Below are 23,325 nucleotides of genomic sequence, written 5' to 3'. Positions count from 1 at the left end.
AGAAACCAACAATTCACCTTCTGAACTGTGCTGCAAATTACTCTTGTACTACATGTGTTTTGTTACTTGAAATCGATTTCTTTATTGTCATTTGTATATCCACTCTGCATATTCCCATGACTTATAGGAAGTGTTTAACAAGGTCAGTCAATTTTTTTACTTGACCTGTAGTCTTAGCTGGCTATAGGCTTCACTGGAGAAAATATTTTAACTCTTTCCCTGCTCAACGCACTATCTGCTTTATCTTGTCACAGGGTTACAGCTGCATAATAACCCTTGTAAACCAGACACCTGGAATCCCAAACAGAGTGAGAGGAAATTTTTGCAAATCTATGTATCCTAAAATAATCCATCTTTGCAAGTCTTTTTTACAATGTGCATTTGCATGGGCAGCTTAATGGAGTATATGCATTTTTGTATACTTTGTGGATTGGATAATGGCACTGGAATTTTTTTGATAGAATTTCAGGGTGAGCAATGTTTTGGTTCTCATAGGGTTTTTCTGAAGCTCTGGCCTTAGTATCCCTACTCATTTTATTTTACAATTAAAAACTTTGGAACCTACAGGTCTCAAGACTGAATTTTGATTCTTTACAAAAAGTGCTAGATTAATGTTTAGAATGTGAGGGGTTAATCACCCTGAGATTGCAGTGTATTTTTAAGTGTAAGAGACCACCCATGCCCCCTTTAGTCTAGAGCTTGCTCGCTGTCAGTAATTTGGAAAGATTATGTGCAATTATTTGATGAAGATAAGGATGGTATTTTTGGAAAGCCTCATGGTAGTTTAAACGGCATGTGATTTCATTTGTAGAATTACAAAAGCCATTACTGAAGCTGTGAGCCCGGAAAGGGACAGGTTAAAGTGATAGAACGAACACTTTAAAGTAGTTTGAACTTCATTTAAAGCATTAAAAAACATTAACTCGTAACAAGACAAAATATAAATTAATATTTATATATATATTGTTAGAGACAACTCTGCTTGTAAAGAAGGTTTCAAAGAAGTTATAAGCCTGGAGAACTTGTCACAGAGCAAGGGGAAGTCATGAAGAAACACACCCTACACCTGCAAGTAATGAAGGAATCAAACAAGCAAAGACTTTGCCATGGTTTTTTGAATGCAGTTTTGAATTGTGTTCTATAATGAATACTGCCTTTACCCCTTTTTGTATAATTGTATTAGTAGCCCCACTAACATTAACATCTGTAAAAAAAAATCATCTGGTTTAACCATATTGTGATTTTCCATGCTTTCAGATAAGAATTGTAAAGCACAAGTGGAACATAGGATGTCGCAGGGCCAGAACTCTCCAAACAAACCCTTGAAGGCTGCCCAAATTCAGTACAAGCCCAAGCTATTTTTGTCTGAAATGGGGCACAAATGATACCCAGTTAGGACATCTATAGGGGAGACTGCTGGAGCCATCCAGGGACATCTACTTTGGCCCATCCCCACCTGAGACTCATAGGGTGGAGCTGTTGCTTAAATATTTACTTCTGATTTTTCTAACATTTTTGTGCAGACTGTCCTTTGCCTTTTTGGCAGGATCCTAATGTCTCTGGTTTTTGTTTTGAAATGTCAAGTTTTTTGGTTTTTTTTAAAAAAATGCATTGTTCATGCTTGATTTTGGATGCTTATTCTTCGTATGCTGCCTTAGGTGGCTTTTTTTGGTTGAAAGGTAGCATATAAAGAAACAGTACTGTGACATAATAAAAAAAAGCATTGCTGCACTGCTCAGACACCATTCAGACTTCCTGGCCTCGCCTATGCACCCATCACCACGCCTGCAATGCTGCTGCCTGAAGGTCGGTTTACCCAGTTATGATCAAATTATTCATTTATCAGCCAGCTGCTATTGTATTCAGATGTTGTAGTTAGAGATCCCTCCAGACTGCAGATTTCCAGCAATAAGGGTGGCAACACATGATGAAAGGAATTTCTAGCATTGGGATTGAAGCAGCAAACTGGCTAGCTGTGCTGATACTGTGACAATCCTACCACTATTTTTGGAATAAAAAAAGGTAAAGGTACCCCTGCCCGTTCGGGCCAGTCTTGCCAGACTCTAGGGTTGTGCGCCCATCTCACTTAAGAGGCCAGGGGCCAGCGCTGTCCGCAGACACTTCCGGGTCACGTGGCCAGCGTGACAAGCTGCATCTGGCGAGCCAGCGCAGCACACGGAACGCCGTTTACCTTCCCGCTGGTAAGCGGTCCCTATTTATCTACTTGCACCCGGGAGTGCTTTCGACTGCTAGGTTGGCAGGCGCTGGGACCGAACGACGGGAGCACACCCCGCCGCGGGGATTCGAACTGCCAACCTTTCGATCGGCAAGTCCTAGGCGCTGAGAGAGAACACAAGTCCACAGCGCCACCCGCATCCCTTATTTATTTATTTATTTATTTGGAATAGTCATGGTCAAAATTGGGATGGGGATCCAGCCTCCAAAATTGTGTTGGGTGTTTTAGTTCTGTAAAATAGTTAAGTCACAAAAATACTATCATTGCTAGAAAGCAATAATCTGAAAAGTCCTGAAGCATTCAGGTGAAATCATTCATCGCACAAAACAAAACTTCTCTGATCTCATCTGCTCACACTATCTGGAATGCCCTTAAGTCTTAAATGTGCTATTTGGACATTATATAAGTGAATGGGTGTTTTGTGAGATCTTTCACACGCATGTGTTTCTCATTTAAGACCCTGACAAGTCAGTCACCAGTGCTCTGGAGAATTGAGGTTAAAAAGCTGCTCTTTTCAGGTAGCTCACTGGTTCCAGGCTCATTTAACACACCAAAACTGGATTTAAAAGGATAGTTAGCTCATTAACTGGGTTCCCTAAAGGAGAAATCTAATGAGTTTGTGGTAGTTCACCTAAATAGTGAGGTTCAGAGTAAACTTAAATCCTTTCACACTATACTTTTGGCTCACAGAAATAATCACTTGTTTTGTTACTCTTAATACACATTTTAAGGCAGCATAAGAAATATGCAAGTTTTTTGGCACCTTAAAGAATAACATCACTTCTAAATCCACCTCCTGCATATGGTTGAACATTCTAATCCATTGTGTGTATATCATATGCATTTACTTTGCAACTAGCTCTCAATTTAAAAGCCATGAATATAATCGTTATTTTGTACTTTGCAAGACACAATTACCAGCAGAACAGTTCAAAATATAACTCAAGACCAGTGGGGATTTTAGGGTGCACTCAAGGGTATGCGGCACATCTTTTTGTTGTTAAAAAGTGTGACACTTGCTGTAACAACTTCATGGTGAGTACTGGCACCTATTTTTTCTAGGGGGGGGGAGCACTGCTCAAGACTAAGGTTATCAATATTTTTTTAAAAAAGGACTAAGGTATGAAAATGCAAATTGTGCATTGGATGATGCTTTATGAGCATGCACTTATGCTAGAAATTACCAGGGGATTTAATTTCTGGGCATCCCTGAGGAGGTGGTCACCACCAAACACTAGCAGCACATTGGGGCCCCACTACTCAGGCTTCTTGCCTCTGACTTATTTCAATCAATGTGATCTGTAAGAAGGTAGATGCAAAGGCCTCTTTACTTTAGTGTCTTTTGTCATGGGAACAACTTGCAAGATCAATTCAGGGAACAAAATCCATTACTTGAAGAAATATCCCTTAGCGAGCCATTATGTCTAAACAAGTGGATACTGGTTGAGTGCTGCAATTAATGAACTGACACCTGGATGATTATATAGCCTGAGGTAACTGATGGGTATTTCAGGCTTCATTACATCTGCTTTTGTACAAGTTTGCAGGCAAATTTGAGGTCAAGAACTTGAATTTCCAACAGTCTTCCACCTTTTTTTCTTCTTTTTTTGGCATTATCTAATTATAGGTCACCTACTTCTCAAAATGCTGTGCTGACACAAAACTGATTAAAATTACTGGAACTTGCTACTCTAGATTGTTCAGAGGACTGCAGGTGTTTTGTATAATTAGGCAACTGTTAAATAAAATATTTCAACACTGATGTTAGGTTAAGGTCATCAAAAGGAAAGACCAGAAATAACCTAATTAAAACTCCTGCTGTGACAGAGCACATGCTAGACCCAGAGATTTCTCATTCAGTAGCTCATTTCACATAAATTATATTGTAATTGTCAATATTTCACTTAGTGAGAGAGTTCTGCATAAAGGACAGTGAAAAATATGCATTGCAAAGCAGTTACATAAAACAGTGCTTTATTATTTCCACCATTTCACCGTATGAGTCAGCTACTAGTAGGTCTTTATGTAAAAATGCACCCACAGAATTGCTGTCTGATCTCCCCCCCTAAAAAAAAACCCATTTACAAGTTGTTATGATGGAGTTGTCTTTTGATGCATTATCTGTCCCACCCCAATTTATTCTCAAAGTGACCTACTGCTAGTTGCCGACCACATAAAAGGCACGACACTGTTCCAGTATAAGGTTCAATAGCTAACAGGATAAAAGGAATGTATGGTGCAGCTGTATTTCAAAAGAATTCAAATTACACCCAAGAGTTTCTGACCATAGGGGCCTGCCATTTTAATTTTATTTGCATTAAAAAGCACCTTCCTCGTGGCCACCTTTGTAGCAAACAGCCCTCCTGCATTCCTCTCCCTGCAAAGGATTTCAACCTTAAAGCTCCCTCAGGTTCTTGCGTTATTTTAATTTCTCTTCGGTACTTTGCGTTCATCTTGCACATCACAGCTTTAAAGATATCCCTCCATTCCCCGCTTTTAACATACACAGGACCAGCCCGCCCAAGAAGCAAGGGGAGGGCAGTTAATCCCAAGGTAGAGCCTGACTCCCCGCCTTGTTCCTGATCCTCATTCACCCCTTTCTCTGGCAGGAGCAGAGACCACTGATTTTGCCCTTCGCCTCAGGTGGCAAAATGCCTCCCGAGTCCAGCCCAGGGGCCACAGACCGAGGAAGGACCCCTTGGAGAAGGGCCTGCGCCATGGAGGGCTTGGGCATCGCGAGGATGCCTTAAGTGCCTCATGGAGAAAACCGCCACTTTTTCGTAACCCAAACTAAACCTAGAGAGAGGTAGGGCTGTTATTGCTGCAAGTTTTAAAGGCGGCGAAAGTGTGCGCGGATCACGGAACTAGTTAGAAACGCGTCAGGAGAAAAAGCGCAAGCCAATTCGGTCTCCAGAAGAGCCTTCAAGCGCACGGGCGTCTCTTTCTGGAGACCCCCAGCATTTGTCCTCACAAGAGCCTCAAGAGCTGCCGCCCCCTAACACTCCCTCGCTACTAACAGTCGCCACCTCGTCGTCCGCCCCGCCCGTCCCGTCCCTTCCCCGCCTCAGCCACCCCAGAGCCGTTGGCCGCGCCAACTGCCGCCCCGCGCGGCTCGTTTATTTAAACATCCCGCGCGCTGACGTCACGCGCAGCCGCCGCCCCCCCCCCCCACCAACGGGCGGCTCCCCTTCTCGGACTCCCACCCGCCCCAATGCTAATGATCCCCCGACGCCGCCACGCCCAGTCCTGCACATGCGCACCTGACGCCCCCCTCCCCCTCCCCACCTTTTCTTAAAAAGAGAGAGAGAGAGAGAGGCTGGGGAGGTGCGCGCGTGCACGCGCCAGCCGAGCGAGGCTCAACAGTTCCGTCCGTTTGGTGAGGGGGGGGGACGCGCGCACGCGCGTTCACGAGGCCCCACTCTCGGCTGGCTTGGCGAGGGGAGCAGAGGCGGCCGCGCCTGCCTGCCTGGGAGCGTCTCGGCTTGGGCATCGTCCCGCCTTGGCGGGGGTCGCGGTCGCGCGCGGTGCGGGGGGAAACTGAGGCAGAGCCATTGAACTGGGCTTCTGAGGAGGCCGCGCGGGGCTGGAGGGCGGTGGGTTGCGGGGCTTTTTGTTTTGACGAGCGCCTTAGTTCGTCGCCGCCGCCGTCCGAGCCTTGGATAGTATTAAGGCGCTTGCAGGAAACCGCCTCAGGCGCCTCCGTCTTTTCCCGAGGGGCTTTTCCCTCCCCATCCCAGCAGCGGGGCTGCCGCTTTCTTCTTCCTCTTCTGAGCCTGAAGACAAAGGAGATTCCCCCCCCTCCCTCGGTGTTTTCGCTTTTTTGACGCCGCCGAAGCCCCTTCGAGATGGGTTGCACGCTGAGCGCCGAGGACAAGGCGGCGGTGGAGAGGAGCAAGATGATCGACAGGAACCTGCGGGAGGATGGCGAGAAGGCGGCCCGCGAAGTCAAGCTGCTGCTCTTGGGTGAGGACGGCGGGAGAGGAGGCTGCTTCTCTCTCGCTTTGCTGCTCTCTCTCCTCGCAGCCTTGCCCAGAAATTGAATTCTCCACGGCAGCATCCAGCAGGAAAGCAAGGCGCAGTTTTAGCCCCGTGTGAATGATCAGTTGCGTGTCAGATCACGTTCCTCCCTCCTCTGCAGCACTGACAGGCCAGTCCCACGCCTGTCTACTCAGAAGTAAGCCTTGCTGAGCTTGGTGGGACTTGCTCTCCAGTAAGTGCTTGCAAGGCTGAAAGGGTTGAGACTTCATCCTCGAGATCGCACCCTCGGCCTCGCCTGCTGCCTTCCACTTTTTGCCCTGCCAGTTAACAAGTTATCAGCTTCTTGATCTCAGCTGAAAGGTGCAGGGGAAGGAATTTGCCTTCTGAGCACCCTAATTGTGATTGGGGTGGTGGTGGTTAAAGTGTCGGTAAGATAGAACACTTCTGTGTTGAGAGATCTGTGATGTGTGGTCAGCTGTAAAGGCATTTTCAATTGAACGAAGCCATATTTCTCGGGTACCATATTTGTAGCCCTTACTGCAGTATGTCACTTGGGCTCCTATTGTTTGCCTGAATGGTCTGCTTCTGTTGATGGCAAAAGCATAACTACAGGGCTGTGTAGGTGAAATGCTCCTAGCATGAAGGCTGCAAATCAGACCTGAAGGTGAAAATCCTTTGAACTCAGGTCAGTGGGACTTACTCTTGGCGAATAGGATGGGAATGTTCATGGGCTTGAGCTGTAAATTTCTTAGAATAGTTGGATGACTGGTGTCAGGAATAAGAAATGGCTTAGGATTGCTAAATGAAAACACCCCTCCCTAAAGTAAACAAGTCCACATACACACTATGGAACTTAAGTTAGTTTGGGGTACTGGTGTTAGATGAAAATCATTCTAAATAAGGTGCATCTGGAAAACTTTACAGTAGTTTACTATACTTAATATTTTCTGTTGTTCAGTATGGAAGGAAAATACTTGGGTGCCCCACCCCCGTTCCAGAAATGTGTGTTGCTGCATTAGGCTGTTGCTTATGAAACTTTATACCAGATAATAAAGCTTGCACTGCTTATTTTTCATACGTATTCCCCTGTCCTGCACACCATGGATAACGTACTGCATTTCAGAGCACTTTCATGCATGCTAGTTTTCCTACATTGATATTGTTTATGTGTTGATAAAAGTGTGTAAATCTGTCATGTGTGATAAATACAAATATATTTATCCTTTATATTGCAGCCAATAGTACATTCTATGCTGAAGTGATATCTGTGGTCTAGGAAAATTGTCATTGGCTATTGTGGCCTTTTTAGCCTGATTGACTATGCATTTATGACTACATTTATTCAGAAGTGACTTCAATGGGACTGTCACCTAGGTACATAAGAACAATGGAAGCTGCTTTATACTAAATTCTACCATTAGTCCTTTTAGCTCAATATTGTCAACACTGATAGTATCAACTTCCCAAATTTTCAGACAGGATTTTTTCTCAGCCCTGCATCAAGATGCCATGCAAGGGATTGGCCTTGGCTCCTTCTGCATGCAAAGCATGTGCTCTACTACTGAGTTACAGCCCCTCCCCTTAGGTAAGTGTGCATAGAATTATAGCATGATCTTCATATTTACCGAGAAGTGCGTCTGGCTCCTGCATGTGAGTGCATAAGGTTACAATCTTACCTGGAAATACATCCCATTGAATTCACTGGAACTGAATAAATATGCATAGGGTTGTTCTACATATATACATATCTAGAGTATTCAAATAGGGTATTTTAAAAGCCAGTCACTTTCAAGTTACAAGGATAGAATAGGAGAGTGATACAGATTAAACAAATAAAAGTCTTAATTTGCGCTGCAATTCCTCATTTAACTAAATGCTGCTCTGGTTTGCCTATATTTCCATATTTTGACACTTAGGGCCAGATTCAACTCACCTGGTGCACTTGCAGAAAATTTTTAATTTTGTGATACTACATTAACCTATCATCTTCCACTAATTTTTATCTTATTGGTATAGCTATAGAGACTTGTTTTGTTTTTGATAATTCACATTTCAAAAAAATATGATTTTTGATCTTGGCATATTAGGAAACAACTTTAACCATCATGATTTTCCCCAATCCTGGGAACTGTAGTTTGTTAAGGGTGCTGAGAGTTGTTAGGCCGCATATTTTTTCTTAAGTGGTGAAGTAATTCATGGGAAAAACCTGGTGTGGACAGACTTAAGGCTTGCAGTGTTTTCTGTTTTGTTTTGTTTACTGGAACCATCTCCTTCAAATGGTGCTTAGGTACAAAATACTGGTTTCACCCCAAGCTTAATCAGCAGCCCAGAGTATCCAATGTGGTGCTCCCCAGATGTTGGACTGCCATAATTCCATAGCAGAATGGCTAACAAGCAAGTATGATAGTCCAGCAAGATTTGGAGAACATCACTTTGGCTGTCCCTGAGTAGCCTGATTTTGGAAGGCTGTCTCTGTTTAGAAGCAAGCATCAGACTTGTGCATCTTCCTCCTGTTGGGCTGCTCACCTATCAATTACCTGATGTCATAATGATGTTAGATGACCCAGCTTCAAAGGAAAGAAGCAGGAGTGCACTCCAAGTTTTTAATGTGATTTCATCAGTAAGATGCATTCATGAGAAGGGAGCATAATTGGAATCCATAGAGTTATATATGTTTTTATTCAATGTCTTACCTGTGCTTTACTGCAAGGTCCCAGGGTGGGTTAGCACAATTGTTTACCTCTTCTGTTCAAATTCATGAAATCTCAGAACTGATAGTAAGATCTCTTAGTTTTATAAATCATTAATTTAGTTGAAATTTAGTGAAAAACTTTAAAGTACTAAAATACTTCTCTCCAACAACTTTAACATATATTGGAATAGTAGTGTGTGGATGTTCACATGTAAATATTGTAGCAATACAATTGTTTCTTATGTCTGTTCAGGCAGTGACTGTAACTTGGTAACAGAACATACGTTTTGCATGAAGAAGATCCCAGCTTCAATTTCTGGTGTCTCCAGGCTACTGAGCAAAATGGAGCCACAGTCTTTGCTCAGTATAAGGCAGCTTCCTAGAATTATATACAGTGGTACCTCAGGTTACATACGCTTCAGGTTACAGACTCCACTAACCCAGAAATAGTGCTTCAGGTTAAGAACTTTGCTTCAGGATGAGAAAAGAAATTGGGCTCCAGCGGTGCGGCGGCAGCAGGAGGCCCCATTAGCTAAAGTGGTTCTTCAGGTTAAGGACAGTTTCAGGTTAAGTACAGACCTCCGGAACGAATTAAGTACTTAATCTGAGGTACCACTGTATTGGAATATGAAGCTTGCCATGTTCCCAGTAGTTTACCTACCTCAGTTCTTCTCTGGTAGCAAGCAGCCAGGCCCCTCTAGCCTGTATGATGGTGATATCCTCCTGTTTTGTGTTCATTCTTTGGTATTTTGAATTATCCTGGCTTTCGAGTTATATTCCTGACTCACACCCAGGTTGGAATATTATCTTCCAGGAAGTAATTTGCAACTAATCAGATTATGGTGTAAGTGTGAAAAGAAACTATTAATAAACATAATAATGTGTGGTGGGGTGTGTGGAGAGAGATTGCCAATAGGTTCAACCTTTACTTAGTAACTTGGTTTTTGTATGTGCATATTTAATGCCATTGTTTTAATGGCGGAGGTGTAAACTTCATTATTTCCATTAATAGCAAACTCTAGTGTGTTGAGTGCTGAGTCTAGGAATCAGAACAGATTCACTGACAAGAGGGCGGTATCAACAGGCTCAGGGGAACCCTGAGACAGGCAGACATTCCAGTAATTTAAAAAATCCTAAAAGGGCTACTCCACTCCAAACAATATAATAAACAGTACTTGATAGCGTCACGGAACCATGCAGTTAGAACAGAGAAATGGGAAACGGGGATTTCTGGAGGGGGAGGTATGACCAGATTACCTCTTTAACAGGAGTGTTCCTAGGGATGCACTTTTAGTATTTGTACAGATTCCACTTGTTTTTCCTAATGATGAAATTGTTAATATAAGTAATTGAAACTCCCAAATGTGCAGAAAAAAGGGAATTTTAAAATGTTCCACACATAAAATGTTGTAAAACACATTTAACAGAATTCAAACTTCCTACAATCAGTTTCACACTGATTTCCAAACATTGCATTGTATTCTACAGTTTGTATAGTGTGCTGGCAAGGCGTGCTTAGGCCTCATGCATGAATTGAGACACCAACATAGAATGTGCTCCATAGTTTCCTATAGCTGGGCTTTGCAAGTGAAGATCAGTAGTGGTGGACAAACTATTTTGGTTTTTTAAAAGGAATGTGGACTACTATTACTGATACTTTGTTTGCACAACCTCTCAACCTCAGTGGAAATAAAGCTTGAAAAGTGCTGATATATGGAATGAGCAACAGGCTTTTGGTTAACAATGTTTTGGGTGTTGTTTTTCATAGGAGCTGGTGAATCAGGAAAAAGCACAATTGTAAAACAAATGAAGTAAGTATGTTTTAGGAGTGAAAACAAAGTTAATAGATGACGTTTAGTTAAAACAAAGACTGATTTTTCTTTCTTTTTTAGGATTATCCATGAAGCTGGTTATTCAGAAGAAGAATGTAAACAGTACAAAGCTGTTGTCTACAGTAATACAATTCAATCCATTATTGCTATCATTAGAGCAATGGGGAGGTTGAAGATAGACTTTGGGGATTCTGCCAGAGCTGTAAGCATTGATGTACTCCTTACTTAATTGTTCACTTTCATTGCTGTACTTCTGAAATCCATTTACAAGAATTAGTGAACTATATTATATGTGAAATAGTTAATCTTTTTCTTTCAACACATCTTCTCTGACTGGACAAGGAGTCAGCTTGCAAAATAGGGCAAGTTTTCATATCCCAAAATCTTGGCATGGGTGAAAGAAGTGAAAGACTAGACGAAAATAAAGTCAGTTAATTTCAAGACCTGTGGAAAATTTGAGGCAGGACAAAGAATCTGTCCCCCTTCATGCCTAAACAAGGTGGAAGAAGCCAGTTAGATGCCATTAGAGTACATCTATCATCTGTGACTTCTGACCATGATTGCTGGGGCTTATGGAAGTCCAATAACACCTGTTAGGTCACAGGTTCCCTACCTCTGCTCGAAAGTCAACTTGTATCTGATGGTTGTATAAAGCTTTCGAGAAGTAGTATATTAAATAATTTGGCTGCATTAACAGAAGTATGGTATCCAGATTAAGGGAAGCAGTAGTATCACTCTATTCTGCCTTGGTCAGACCACACCTGGAATACAGTGTCCAATTTTGGGCACCACAATTTAAGAAGAATTTTGACAAGCTGGAACATGTGCAGAGGAGTGCAACCAAGATGATCAAGGGTCTGGAAGCCAAGTGTTATGAGGAATGGTTGAAGGAACTGGGTATGTTTAGGCTGGAATAGAGGAGATAGGATGGCCATCTTCAGATATCTCAAAGCCTGTCACATGGAAGATGGAACAAGCTTGTTTTCTCCTACTCTGGGGGGTAGGACTCAGACCAATGGCTTTAAGTTACAAGGAAGGAGATTACAACTAAACATCAGAAAGAACTTGTTCAGAAATGTTCAGCAGTGGAGCAGACTCCTTCAGGAGGTTGTAGACTCTCCTTCCTTGGAGGTTTTAAAGCAGAGGCTAGATGGCCCTCTGTCATGGATGCTTTAGCTGAGATTCCTGCATTGCAGGGGTTGGACTAGATGACCCTTGGGATCCCTTCCAACTCTACAATTCTGTGACATTTTGGAAATCCCCATTTTCTTAAAAAGGGCTTTCTTGTAATACAGATGTTAATGTTTTTTGTTTAATTTTATTTATGTGAATTGATTGTCAACTTTGTAGAAAAGTAAACAGCTGTTTTGCTATTATGACAGTTTGAAAGCTGAATAGAGTTTCTGGGAACCTTCACTGTTTTTGTTTCTTTTTTAACAGGATGATGCTCGTCAACTCTTCGTTCTTGCTGGATCAGCAGAGGAAGGCTTTATGACAGCAGAGCTTGCTGGAGTTATCAAGAGACTGTGGAGAGACAGTGGCGTTCAAGCTTGTTTCAACAGATCAAGAGAGTATCAGCTTAATGACTCAGCAGCATAGTAAGCTTAAAACAAGAACCAGTGTTGCTGTGATGGCACAGTTGCCAAATTCATTTTGCTGCTGAAAAGAGAAGCAGCAAGCGAAGCAAGGGATACAAGTGAGAGACTCTTAAAAAAAAAGTCCAAAGAGATTTTGAGATGAGCATATTCTTATCACTATATTTCTGATTAAATCCCCAGACTAGCTGTGCAAAGTATAGCAATACATTTTATTTCCAGTATAGTGTTGTTTTTTAAGAAAGATGTTGCCAAATAGATGAAATACATCTAAAATTAATAGTACTGTCAGTCTATGATGAATTGCTGTCAACTTTGCCAGGATAGAAATAATCACAATGTTCTGAAGTTGTCATTATATATATATATGCATAGGGTAATACAGTATGCAACATCATTTATACTCTCAGTAGACCCATTGATAATGTTAAATAACTCCAATACATATTTATACATACGTTACTTACACACACACACACACACACACGTATGTAATATAAGATAGCAAAATCCATAGGTTATATTTACTAACAAAATGGCTACACCTGGATAGTGGAGTCAGATTAACCTGGCAAGGTGGTAAAATAAACATAACCTTGCTTTTAATCTACTATTACATACTACGCATATTCTGCAAACTTAATAAAGCAAATAGTATTTCTTGCCATTTCCGCATGATGATAAGCCAGAATGTGTATGAAATCAGCCTTATTTTTTCCAGTGGGTTTTTACATGTAGAATCAACCTTAGATTTAATTAATTGGTAAATCAACATTTAGTTTAATTTCCTGTTGGCATTTCATCTAACATATTTATTTCCTCTGAGGTTATAATCACTATCCTACTAATTGTACCTAAAAGTGAATCCCACTGATGTTGTTGGGACTTCCCCCGAAGAAAATGAACATATATATGAATGTAACCTTAGAGCTCAATTCTATATCTGCTCAGAAGCGAGTCCTACTAGGTTTGGTGGGGCTGCCCACCAAGTGTGTGTAAGATTACAGTTTTAGGTTGTGTGCATTCTTACTTGGGAGGAAACCCCACTGACTACAGTGGGACTTGTCTCTGAGTACACATTCATAGGATTTTACTGCGAGTGTTATTGAGTTTATTTACTTGTTAAATCATGTTTTTAAATCACTTCCGAAAAGGTAAAAAATTTGCTACTGTATTACCTAAATGTGTCAGGTGGTGTAGAATAGAGTTATTCAAAACTGCTCATAATTTATCTGTACCCTACCAATACCCGAGTAGCATGAAGTTGGTATTTACTGTCCATGCCATTTGTTTTAAATTGCATGTTATGCTTAAGTAGCAAACGGCTGATTTTTATTTTTATTTTATACATGAAAAAAATACTTCTAGCTACTTGAATGACTTGGACAGGATAGCCCAGACTAGCTATATCCCGACACAGCAGGATGTCCTCAGGACTAGAGTGAAAACCACAGGAATAGTGGAAACTCATTTTACTTTCAAGGATCTCCATTTTAAGTGAGTAGTCTCGGGAAATATGATATGTATATATTTTGTGTAACTATTTTGTATAAAATGTTAATATTTTCGAAGAGTAAAAGCTACTTGCATTTTACAAATGTAGATACTTTCCTGGTGTCCATTTGAAAAATCCTGCTATCTGTTCTATAGCAAGCAAAGAGATATATTAACAGTTCTCTTTTCCAAGAGTTTCTTCTAATTCCTACTTTCTTTGCTGGATATCCTTAACTTCTATAACATGCCATTTTTCCGTTTGCTCTTCATAACTTATAATTCTTCTTTATCTCCCAAAAACCAATAAATGCATGAATCTTGTAATTTTCATATTAATTTTGTATTGCTGCTCTGCAGGAGGAGGAGGGGTGCGTTACATTAGAGAATTTACTTAGCAATATAAAGCAATCTGAAAAAAATCATTGCATTTGAATGTGATATAATAAGAGGGCACTAAGCTGCACAGCACATCAGTTACACAACTAACTTTCCACCCTATTTCCCAGTGATTGGTTTCAGTCCCTTCCGTCTCTCTTTCCTGGTGTTAACATCTGAGGAAGAGAGGCGGGGACATATGTAATTGTCAGGTAAGATTAGAGAAAACTGCAGGCAAATATAGTGCTGCTCTGTGGGCAAGTATATGTAGCATTACTGTGATGATACGCTTCGGCTCATATTCTAAAATGTGGATTTATTGATAATCTGCATTAATGAGCATGTTGTTGTTGTTTAGTCGTTTAATCGTGTCCGACTCTTTGTGACCCCATGGACCAGAGCACGCCAGGCTCTGATAATGAGCATAGAAATGAGCATAGATTAATGAGCATAGAAACCTGTAATTTAAAATGTTATCTGGTTAAATTTTGCTCCCACATAACAGTGTTTGGAGGCAAATTTGGAGGCTAAAATTGCAATAGCCTACATCTACATTTGTAGCTACATTTGACCTAATCAGAAGAATCATTCTTGAATTTGGGGGGAAATCCCGTCTTAAAATAATCATTCACATTTTTTCCCACAGGATGTTTGATGTTGGGGGCCAAAGATCAGAACGGAAAAAATGGATTCACTGCTTTGAGGGAGTAACAGCCATAATTTTTTGTGTTGCACTGAGTGATTATGATTTGGTCCTTGCTGAAGATGAGGAAATGGCAAGTAAACCCACTTTGAAACAAGGAACATTAGGTAGGCCAGGCCCACCCAAGTTAGTACAGCTCTTTGTGTTACACAGTAGTCCTAGGTCCCCTTCTGACAATGACAGCAGCATGAGATCTGTTACAGCATATGAGCTTCCTGTGCCACTTTTGTAATACTGAACAATTTAGGTCACCTATACAGACTCAACAATGTCAGCACTGCTCAGTTTCCTCTGCATGGAAAAAGGCATGTAACGGGTTCTTCCTATATTTTATAGATCTTCCAAAACTATTGTGTGCTGCAGAAGCGAGAGCACGTAGCATCAGCTCTTACCCACCAAAGCTAATCGTGGAAGGAGCCCCTGTGTTCTGTGAAACTTCTAAATTAAATACTGTCCTGTTATTTATCATCATTAGATAGGGAATGTGAGTGGGGTAATCACCATGTCTAAGCAGATGATGGTTTATAGATTTTGTAAACTGGTAAATGCATCCTTTTCCAGAGTCAGATCCCACTGAAAGCAAAATGTGCAAGTCTCCAAGAATATAGAAAAAAAGTTACTGTAAATTAATAGGTCTCAATTCATCCAGATTTAGACGCCCATTTAATTCCAATGGGAGATCTAAACATATAAATGGAATTTCAAAGTGTTTAACTTTGGATTGATAGAGGCCGTTGCCTGAAACATATAATCATCCATTAGAAATTATTATTTTGCCCTTCTTCACCTAATCCATTGTCCTCCTGGAGAGTTCAGTAACTTGGAAAATGTCCTGACACACAAGCTTCCAAAAAAACCATGATGTAGGCTTTTTGAGTTTCATTGGGTAGGAGAGTGGGGGCTAAACTTATATATCATATTTTTCCATTGCAGAATAGGATGCACGAAAGCATGAAATTATTTGACAGTATCTGCAACAATAAATGGTTTACAGACACTTCCATTATCCTCTTCTTAAATAAGAAGGATCTTTTTGAAGAAAAAATCAAAAGGAGTCCCCTCACTATTTGCTACCCAGAATATCCAGGTATTTACCATTTTATTTCCAAAAGAAACAAAAACTGAAAGAGAGAAGAGAATGTATTGATCTGATACCTTAGGTTATAACAGTTGAGAAAACCATACTTGTAAATGAGTACCAGATTACTGTAAGAGACTTTCACTGTGCAGCTCATATAGCCCGCTCTAACCTTTTACAAAAAGTAGTGTAGTATTCTAATAATCGGTATTGTTTTGCTGTCTAATTAAATGAGAATATTATCTGCAGTCTGTATAATCAATGTTTGAAAATTTGATTTGTTGTTTTTTTGTTCAATACCCAGAAAAATAGATGCTTCAAAGTAATAATAATAATGAACCAAATTCTTATATGAAAAAGCAGTGCTTATCAAACGCTTTCAAGCAATTCTATCTCTCTTTAGCAGCTCACCAGGGACTCTGTAGTGAGGAGAAAAGTAATAGTGACAGATTTATACTTTAGTGCACGGCTGTAAGGAAGTGTGGACTTTATTATTGTGTATACTCTCAATTAAGGCAGAGCAGAGGTAAGCCCAGGAATCCTGTTGCAGTGCCCCATCAAAAACTATGTGAACTCAGAATTCTTTGCAACGTGCAGGAGCTTCATGGTAGCAACTTGGGAGGTGGAGCACCAGAAGAGATGAAATGGGAAGTTTTCTGTGACAGTAGAGTGTTTGAAAAATAATGTCAGATGAACAAGTGTGGCAAGGAAGGTTACTTTGTTCATTACTTAGCAGGAAGGCAATATACAAATTTTATAAACAAGTTAAGTTTATAATGACTGTTTACCATTCGTAATTTTGAATGCCACAGCAACATCTCAGATAATCCAAATTTATTCAGGCTAAATCTTCACTACCAAATTCTTATTTCAGAGTTCTGATCTACCTATGACAAAAAAAAAAAAAAATCTGCAGTGATATCATTCACGTAGATCTCTTCAAGCATTCTTCTTTTTGCCTATTTCAAATGACATATCTCACTTTAGAAGTTTTAAGACAGTCTATGATTCAGAGAGAACTTTATGTTCTGAAAAATGCTATGCCAGATAAGGATAAGTGTAAAAACTGTTAGTGATTTAGGCAATAATCCTAATAAGCCACTGAGTGGCATATTTCTGAGTAAACAGGATTGCACCTTAGACCAGCTGGAGTTTATTTGTTTTACAAGTTAATCGCTCTGAATGGTTTTAGGGTTGGCTAACATTTTTAGAGCCAAGGGTTTGACCCTTCAGCGGCCACATACCTCCAGTTGGTATGGCCACCACATACTCTCACAAACACCCACACTTATGCACACATACAACGCCTCACAGCCCATCCCTCAGGGAGGGCAGTTATTTCCCCACCTTGCTCATCAAATGATATATATGACGATCGGGGAAGAAGTGGTTTGTATGCCCATCAGGCTGCTAGATTGGGCTGAGAAGTTTAAACTTACCCATCCACAACAGCAGCATGTCTACTTTAATTTTTGTTTCTTTTTTACTACTGAAATCAGCAGGGCCTGATGCAGGCTCCAACCCAGGGATTAGTCACCCCTGGTATGCATTCTAGAAATAATTAAATTACAATTTTTCTACCATTTACTGTGCATAAGTAAAAACAAAGTGTGACATCCTGGGATTGACCACCCATTAGTGAAATGGACTTCTGCTGGCAGAACCAGAATGTCTCTTCCTCTTCCTGCAGCCCCTCATGCCCCTCTCACAAACAACCCCTCTAGAGCAGATTTGGGGAGAGGAATGAAGAAAGTAGGGGGCTGCATTGTGCATTCAGAAGTCTATCCGCACAATATTGGATTTTTCCCCCCAGAGTTCTTTAGCTCCTTAAAAACTAACAAAACTACTATGACAATTCTTTTGTGGACTAAAGCCCACTTCCTTGGCTACAGGAAGTTTTTTTGTTTTCCCGTTTTTATCATGCATTTTGTGCTTTTATATTGTATTTTGTGAACCACCCTGAGGTCTGTGGATGAAGGACAGTACATAAATTTAATAAATAAATATTGATCTATTCATATTAGAAGACACACATACAAAAGGGGGGGGGAGCACTGGGCCAGATGTCATGAAATAGAAATTTACATTCATACAATTCAATTGAAAATTAAATATGCAAAATATGCTCAGTAACAATGTCAATATTTTGTTGACAATGGTGATCTTAACATTGCTAAATTACTGTTGTGGGATAGAAAATCATCATCTTAGTTCAACATTCTAGTTGAGTTCTAATTCTGCAATTTCATCCTATAGTCTCTTTTGCAAATGTGTTTGCTGTAGAATTGCCACTTTTGAAGATTGAAATGTTTCCCCATTAGTTTCTGAATGTTGCCCTTTCTAAGGTAAAGAGAGATCTGTTTGCCATATAAAAAGACTATTCTTGATAGGTATTAGCTTAAATAACATTAGAAGACGTAGCAGATAAATTAAACTTTGAAGTTACTAGAGCTGATGTTATTAAATTCTTAATGGTGTTACCTGAGCAGGTATAAAGATGATCTTTCAAATAAGCCAGATGAAAATTAGTCAATCTTTCTGTTATTGTCCCTGTTGTTACAAAGCATGTGCTACAATCTTCTGTTTTAGAATTTTGTTTGTGCATTTCATCTTCTTCTTCTTTTTAGGATCAAATACGTATGAAGAGGCAGCTGCATATATCCAGTGTCAATTTGAGGACCTGAACAAAAGAAAAGACACAAAGGAAATTTATACTCACTTCACATGTGCTACAGATACTAAGAATGTTCAGTTTGTCTTTGATGCTGTAACTGATGTTATCATAAAGAATAACCTAAAAGACTGTGGTTTGTTCTAAACATTTATATCAAATTGTACCTTTTTTTGCATTAACCAAATGAGTCACAACTTCATTTTTTTAGACCATAAATATGTTCATGAGTGATACTTAAGTCATACTCAGACTAGACACTCTGAAATTATTGGACTTAAATTTATTGATTTCAACAAATCTACTCTGAGAATGACTAACATTGGCTACCACCCTATGTTTTTGTTTATGTAATCTGATTTTCCTGGTCTTGATTAGGTTGAAGCATAAAATTCAAATCTACAGGTTTATGTGGTAACATGAAAAAGCATTGGCCAGACCAATATTGTACTAGCTTGTTTAAACAGTTTTATTTATGTTTGTTGTATAGATTTAAATAGTGTTGAAAAGCTATCAACACACCATGATTGACTGTTTATGTGTGACTGTGTGTTGTTTATGTAAACATTGAACAAATATTTTAATGCATCCCGTAGAATTTTCATGTTTTAAGGACTGCTTTTTCTGTAGGAGAAAATGTTTTTCCTTTTAGATTTTTCATTATTCAAACAAATATTTTTTTAAAAAACCCCCACAAACGCTTAATTTTCCATATAATACATGTGACATAGTTGTTCTTAGATTTTATTTATGCCCCTGTAATTAGCATAGTAGGCTTTTTCTTGATTATAGGATCCTTTACACTTGCTCAGGATTAAATAAGAAATGCCCCAATGGATTTCCCCGAGTTATTTTCTCCCAAACTTTTAGAGAACCACTTTTGAACATTTCAGATTTACAGCAAACAAGCCATTCTCCCATCTTGCATACTTCTATGCCAAATGTTTTAACCGTTAGAGGAGAATTCTTGCTGTGATTCAGCATGTAGAATCATGATCCTCAGAAAGTACATGCCCAAGACATTCTAGATTTCCTTCTAGAAGAAATCCATAGCATTGATTGTGTCTCCCTGGATGGAAGCATATTTTTTTACTTGTTTTATATTTTATTGGTTCCTTTTAGCTTGTGTGTCTCGTGAGACATACTAAAAGAAAAAGTATTTGAATTAAAATCAAGGAGTTGTGTTCAACCAAGTCTTACTCAAGAAGACACACTGAATTGAATGAACCTAAGATAGTCATGTTTATTAACTTCACTGAGTGTACTCCGAGTAGAATTTGCTATGTATACCATCCAAGGGATGGAAATGAACATTTCAAGCTTCATGCAGTTTTACCAATGTAAATTTTCTTTGCCTTTTCTCAGGGGAACAACCTTCTACTTTTAATATGTGTTCCATGAAAGCTTAATGCCAACTTTTTTAAACACAAAGAAATTTTCATTCAGAGCAGTGGGCACATTATCCATTGTAATTGAAATACATATGCAAATAGGGTTTTTTGCATGCTTTCAAAAAGAAAATATTGTCCAACAAGTATCATTGGTGTCATACAGTAACATGCAGAGTTACTGGGATCCAGAGAGGCCCATACACAGGTGCAAGGCACTTCCATCCACACAAGGGGACAAGATGTGGCATCTTTTCCCCTCCCTTATGGCAGCAGGTTCCTTATTTGCAGGTGCTGTTTTTGAGGGCCTCCGACCTTCAGAGTTACATTTGTGGAGCATAGAGTGCTCCTGCTAGAAGGGAGAAGCTGGCAAGTCCCCATGTATGAGTGGTGCACTGCACAGGGAGCTTTGAATCCTTGCCTGTGTAGATCCCATGGAGGTTTCATCATCATTTGCTTCTGCTCCCAAAGAGGCAAACCATTATGGCCTGCCTTTTTAGCAGTTAGAGCTGCTACGGGAGGAGTCTCAAAAACAGGCTCAACTTACTATGTTGTGCCTTACTGATAGGTTACTTTGAATTGCAGCTATATTTTACATTGCTTTATGCTACAAGGCTGATTGTAATGTCTATACAGATTTCTAAACACACATAAACATGAAATAAGGAGCTTTGTAAATAAACGTTAACTTGGCTTTCTCTATCATTCTGTCACCTAAAATATTGATGTAGCCAAGTTGCAAATACTGTTTTCTTTTGGTATGTTGGTAGATTTCCCACAATGTGTTCTATGTTTCTGTCTATTCATCTCCCCTGTCCAAATCAAACAAAACTCTGAACATGGTCCTGATTAGTGTTATGTTCGAACATAACAAGATCTCTGCTGTTTTTCAGTATTGATCTAAATTGTCACCTTGCCATCCATGTTCCATTCTGGGGAATATTTAAATTATTGGTGTAAATCCCATTTGCATCCTGCCTTTCCTCTAAGAAACTGAGGGCAGTGTACATGTGCTTGAAAGCACAAGTTTACTAGAGAAAACAAAATGGCAGTGAAATGGTGGAAATGGACGGAACAAGTCTAAACAGACTTGAAGTATTAGCACCCAAAAAAGTGGTTTGTGTACTCCGACAGTTGTGCATCATCGTGCTTGATTCGTTTAATTCTGTCACTGAAGTATTTGGTAGTAAATGTATCCTTAATATTAGATTTTGTACATTACTGCGGTTTTTTAAAACAAGATTAAACTACAAGAAAATTTCAATTTAAGTTATTTGTGCCTTGTCGAAAGAAATATTTTTTCATTGAGCACAACTAGTGAAAAGCCTTCTGTAACCATAAGTGAAGTGCAAACAAAATAAAAATATGAGTAAGTTCAAATGCTGTTTTGGAAAGATAAGTATATCTTAATGGCAATTGCTTTGATGAATTGCAGTTACACTTGTTACTATTCTCTCCACACCTAAGAATCTTTCTTTTCCATATAAATGTCTACCTCCCCTCTACTTATAATCTGACACTGACAGCCAGGTTTGGTCAGATCTAACAACCCTACTGTGGAGCAGTTCAATCATAAATTTCCCACAGCATCTGTAGTCCTTGGTGGGGATTTTATGCCCCAATTGGAGCAACTGCGGAGGATTCCCTTTAGGCTTAGAAGGTATCTTCCTAACCTCGCATTGTTCTTTGGATTAGAAATTTAACGCATGCGGCCTGAAATGGTTGGAATTCGTATCCCAACCTAATTTATTTGCTCTTCACAGTAGTTCTGTAGACATATCTAAAGGTCGGTACACTTATTTGAACAAACATGGGGGAAGAGCTAGCAAAAAATTATAGTCTTCATTATTCACATTTGTGAACACTTGGAAGTATTAGAATGAACAGATAGTGACCACTTTCCAATATCTGTGACCCTATGTCCCCTAATAGGACACATACCAACAACTGGATCTGCAAGAATGTGTGGGGAAATACAGAACATGAAAAGACTGAAAGGGCCTCGTAGATTAAGCAGTGATATTCAGGAGACGCTATATAGTAATCATCTGAATACTCATAGGCCTGCATGACTATAGATGACTTACATATCATTATCCCAGTATGAGTGATTTTGAAGAATTATTTAAGTAACATTACTGACTATCATGCCATTAGGCTATGTGAGCTTGCCAAAAGTGTTCTAATTTCAGTTTGCCTCAGAATTGATTTTGTGCTGTGTTGTAGTTGTTAAATACTCTCCTGCTGCTCACCAAATAGTCCGAAAGTATTTGTGACCACGTAAAGATTGGGTGTAGCTGAGTGAGTACCAGTCACATCTCTTCCCAGCTTGCTTTGCACAGCATCTGTCATTCAAGTGATTTGTATGGCTTTCACCTTTGCAATTGTATTGATAGAAACTGAGCTGTAATCTCTTCATCTACTGGGGATCCAGCTCCTCAGGAGAAGAAATATATCGGAGGCAGTTTTCTGTAAAGCATTTGTCCTCTGTAGAAAAAATGAGCAGGAGTGTTCATTCATTTTATATGACATGGTTGGAAAACATTTTAATCGGAGGGAGGCAGACTCGGGTGGAAGCATTTGCTTGGTCTAGCTTTGATGATCAAGGCATTGGCATTCCTCCCATTCAGGCTGTAATCTTGCTTCTCCACCACCCCCAGGCAATTCAGAGTGAAGGTAATGTGATGCAGGAAGCCCTGCTTTTGCTGGAGGCATTATTTTTGCTTTGTTTGCCTTCAGGGGTGGCATCAAAGCACCAGATCTTATATGGTGTGCAGTGCTGTGCCATTATCATGCTCACTCAGTCATCCTTGGTTGACCAGGATCACAGTGATCATGGGAAGAAGCATTGAGGAGGTGAGAGGAAGTTGCTGAAATAGCAGAGCTTGCTTAGGAGGAGGCCTGAAAAGAGACAAATGTTTGGGTAGGTTGGGGAGTCACAGTTTGTGTGTGTGAACATTTGGCGCATTGTTAACGTTTGAAAAGCATGGATCTTCCTTTTTATATCAGTCCTGGAGGTGCTGCTGAATATGATTAGAAAGGACCAACTGATCAGAGGGATACAGGTCGGATCTAAACAATATAAATTAAGAGCATTTGCAGACGATTTAGTTTTGACACTGCAGGAGCCAGAATCCAGTGTAAAAAGAGTCTTAGAATTGATTCAAGAGTTTGGTCGATTGGCAGGGTTTAAATTAAACAAAGTTAAAACCAAGGTTTTGACAAAGAACTTAACAGAAATTGAGAAAGAAAGGTTTCAGAATGAGACAGGATTGACAGTAGT

General features: G+C 39.9%; 1 protein-coding gene and 1 long non-coding RNA gene across 4 annotated transcripts; both read left to right on the top strand.

Moving 5' to 3' along the window:
• Positions 1-465: 465 nt before the first annotated feature.
• On the top strand, positions 466-4,271 carry LOC310658332. Its single transcript, XR_014502242.1, has 2 exons — positions 466-2,022; positions 2,409-4,271. It is a non-coding gene; the product is annotated as an uncharacterized lncRNA (long non-coding RNA).
• A 1,098-nt stretch (positions 4,272-5,369) lies between these two features.
• On the top strand, positions 5,370-21,422 carry LOC310658178 (guanine nucleotide-binding protein G(i) subunit alpha-1). Of its 3 annotated transcripts, none has more exons than XM_083400017.1 (9): positions 6,071-6,199; positions 7,690-7,799; positions 10,675-10,717; positions 10,799-10,940; positions 12,179-12,336; positions 13,702-13,830; positions 14,849-14,978; positions 15,839-15,992; positions 18,611-21,422. In XM_083400017.1, the coding sequence occupies exons 2-9, from the start codon at positions 7,724-7,726 to the stop codon at positions 18,799-18,801; spliced, it is 1,023 nt and encodes a 340-aa protein (XP_083256143.1). In that variant the 5' UTR covers positions 6,071-6,199; positions 7,690-7,723; the 3' UTR covers positions 18,802-21,422. The 3 variants fall into 3 exon arrangements, with proteins under 3 accessions (XP_083256142.1, XP_083256143.1, XP_083256141.1); XM_083400015.1 differs by lacking the exon at positions 6,071-6,199 and adding an exon at positions 7,557-7,588; XM_083400016.1 differs by lacking the exon at positions 7,690-7,799 and having other exon boundaries at positions 5,370-6,199.
• The last annotated feature ends 1,903 nt before the right edge of the window (positions 21,423-23,325 follow it).

The sequence above is a fragment of the Podarcis tiliguerta genome (genome assembly GCF_965153285.1).
Source record: "Podarcis tiliguerta genome assembly, chromosome: 10".
NCBI classification, from domain to species: Eukaryota; Metazoa; Chordata; class Lepidosauria; order Squamata; family Lacertidae; genus Podarcis; species Podarcis tiliguerta.
Note: the sequence above shows the minus strand (reverse complement) of the source record. Positions and strands in the feature narration are given on the sequence as shown.

Coding starts and splice junctions, on each gene's coding strand:
- LOC310658178 (XM_083400015.1), top strand. Junction 12,337..13,701: donor CTTAATGACTCAGCAGCATA/GTAAGCTTAAAA, acceptor AAATACTTCTAG/CTACTTGAATGACTTGGACA. Junction 15,993..18,610: donor TTGCTACCCAGAATATCCAG/GTATTTACCATT, acceptor TCTTCTTTTTAG/GATCAAATACGTATGAAGAG.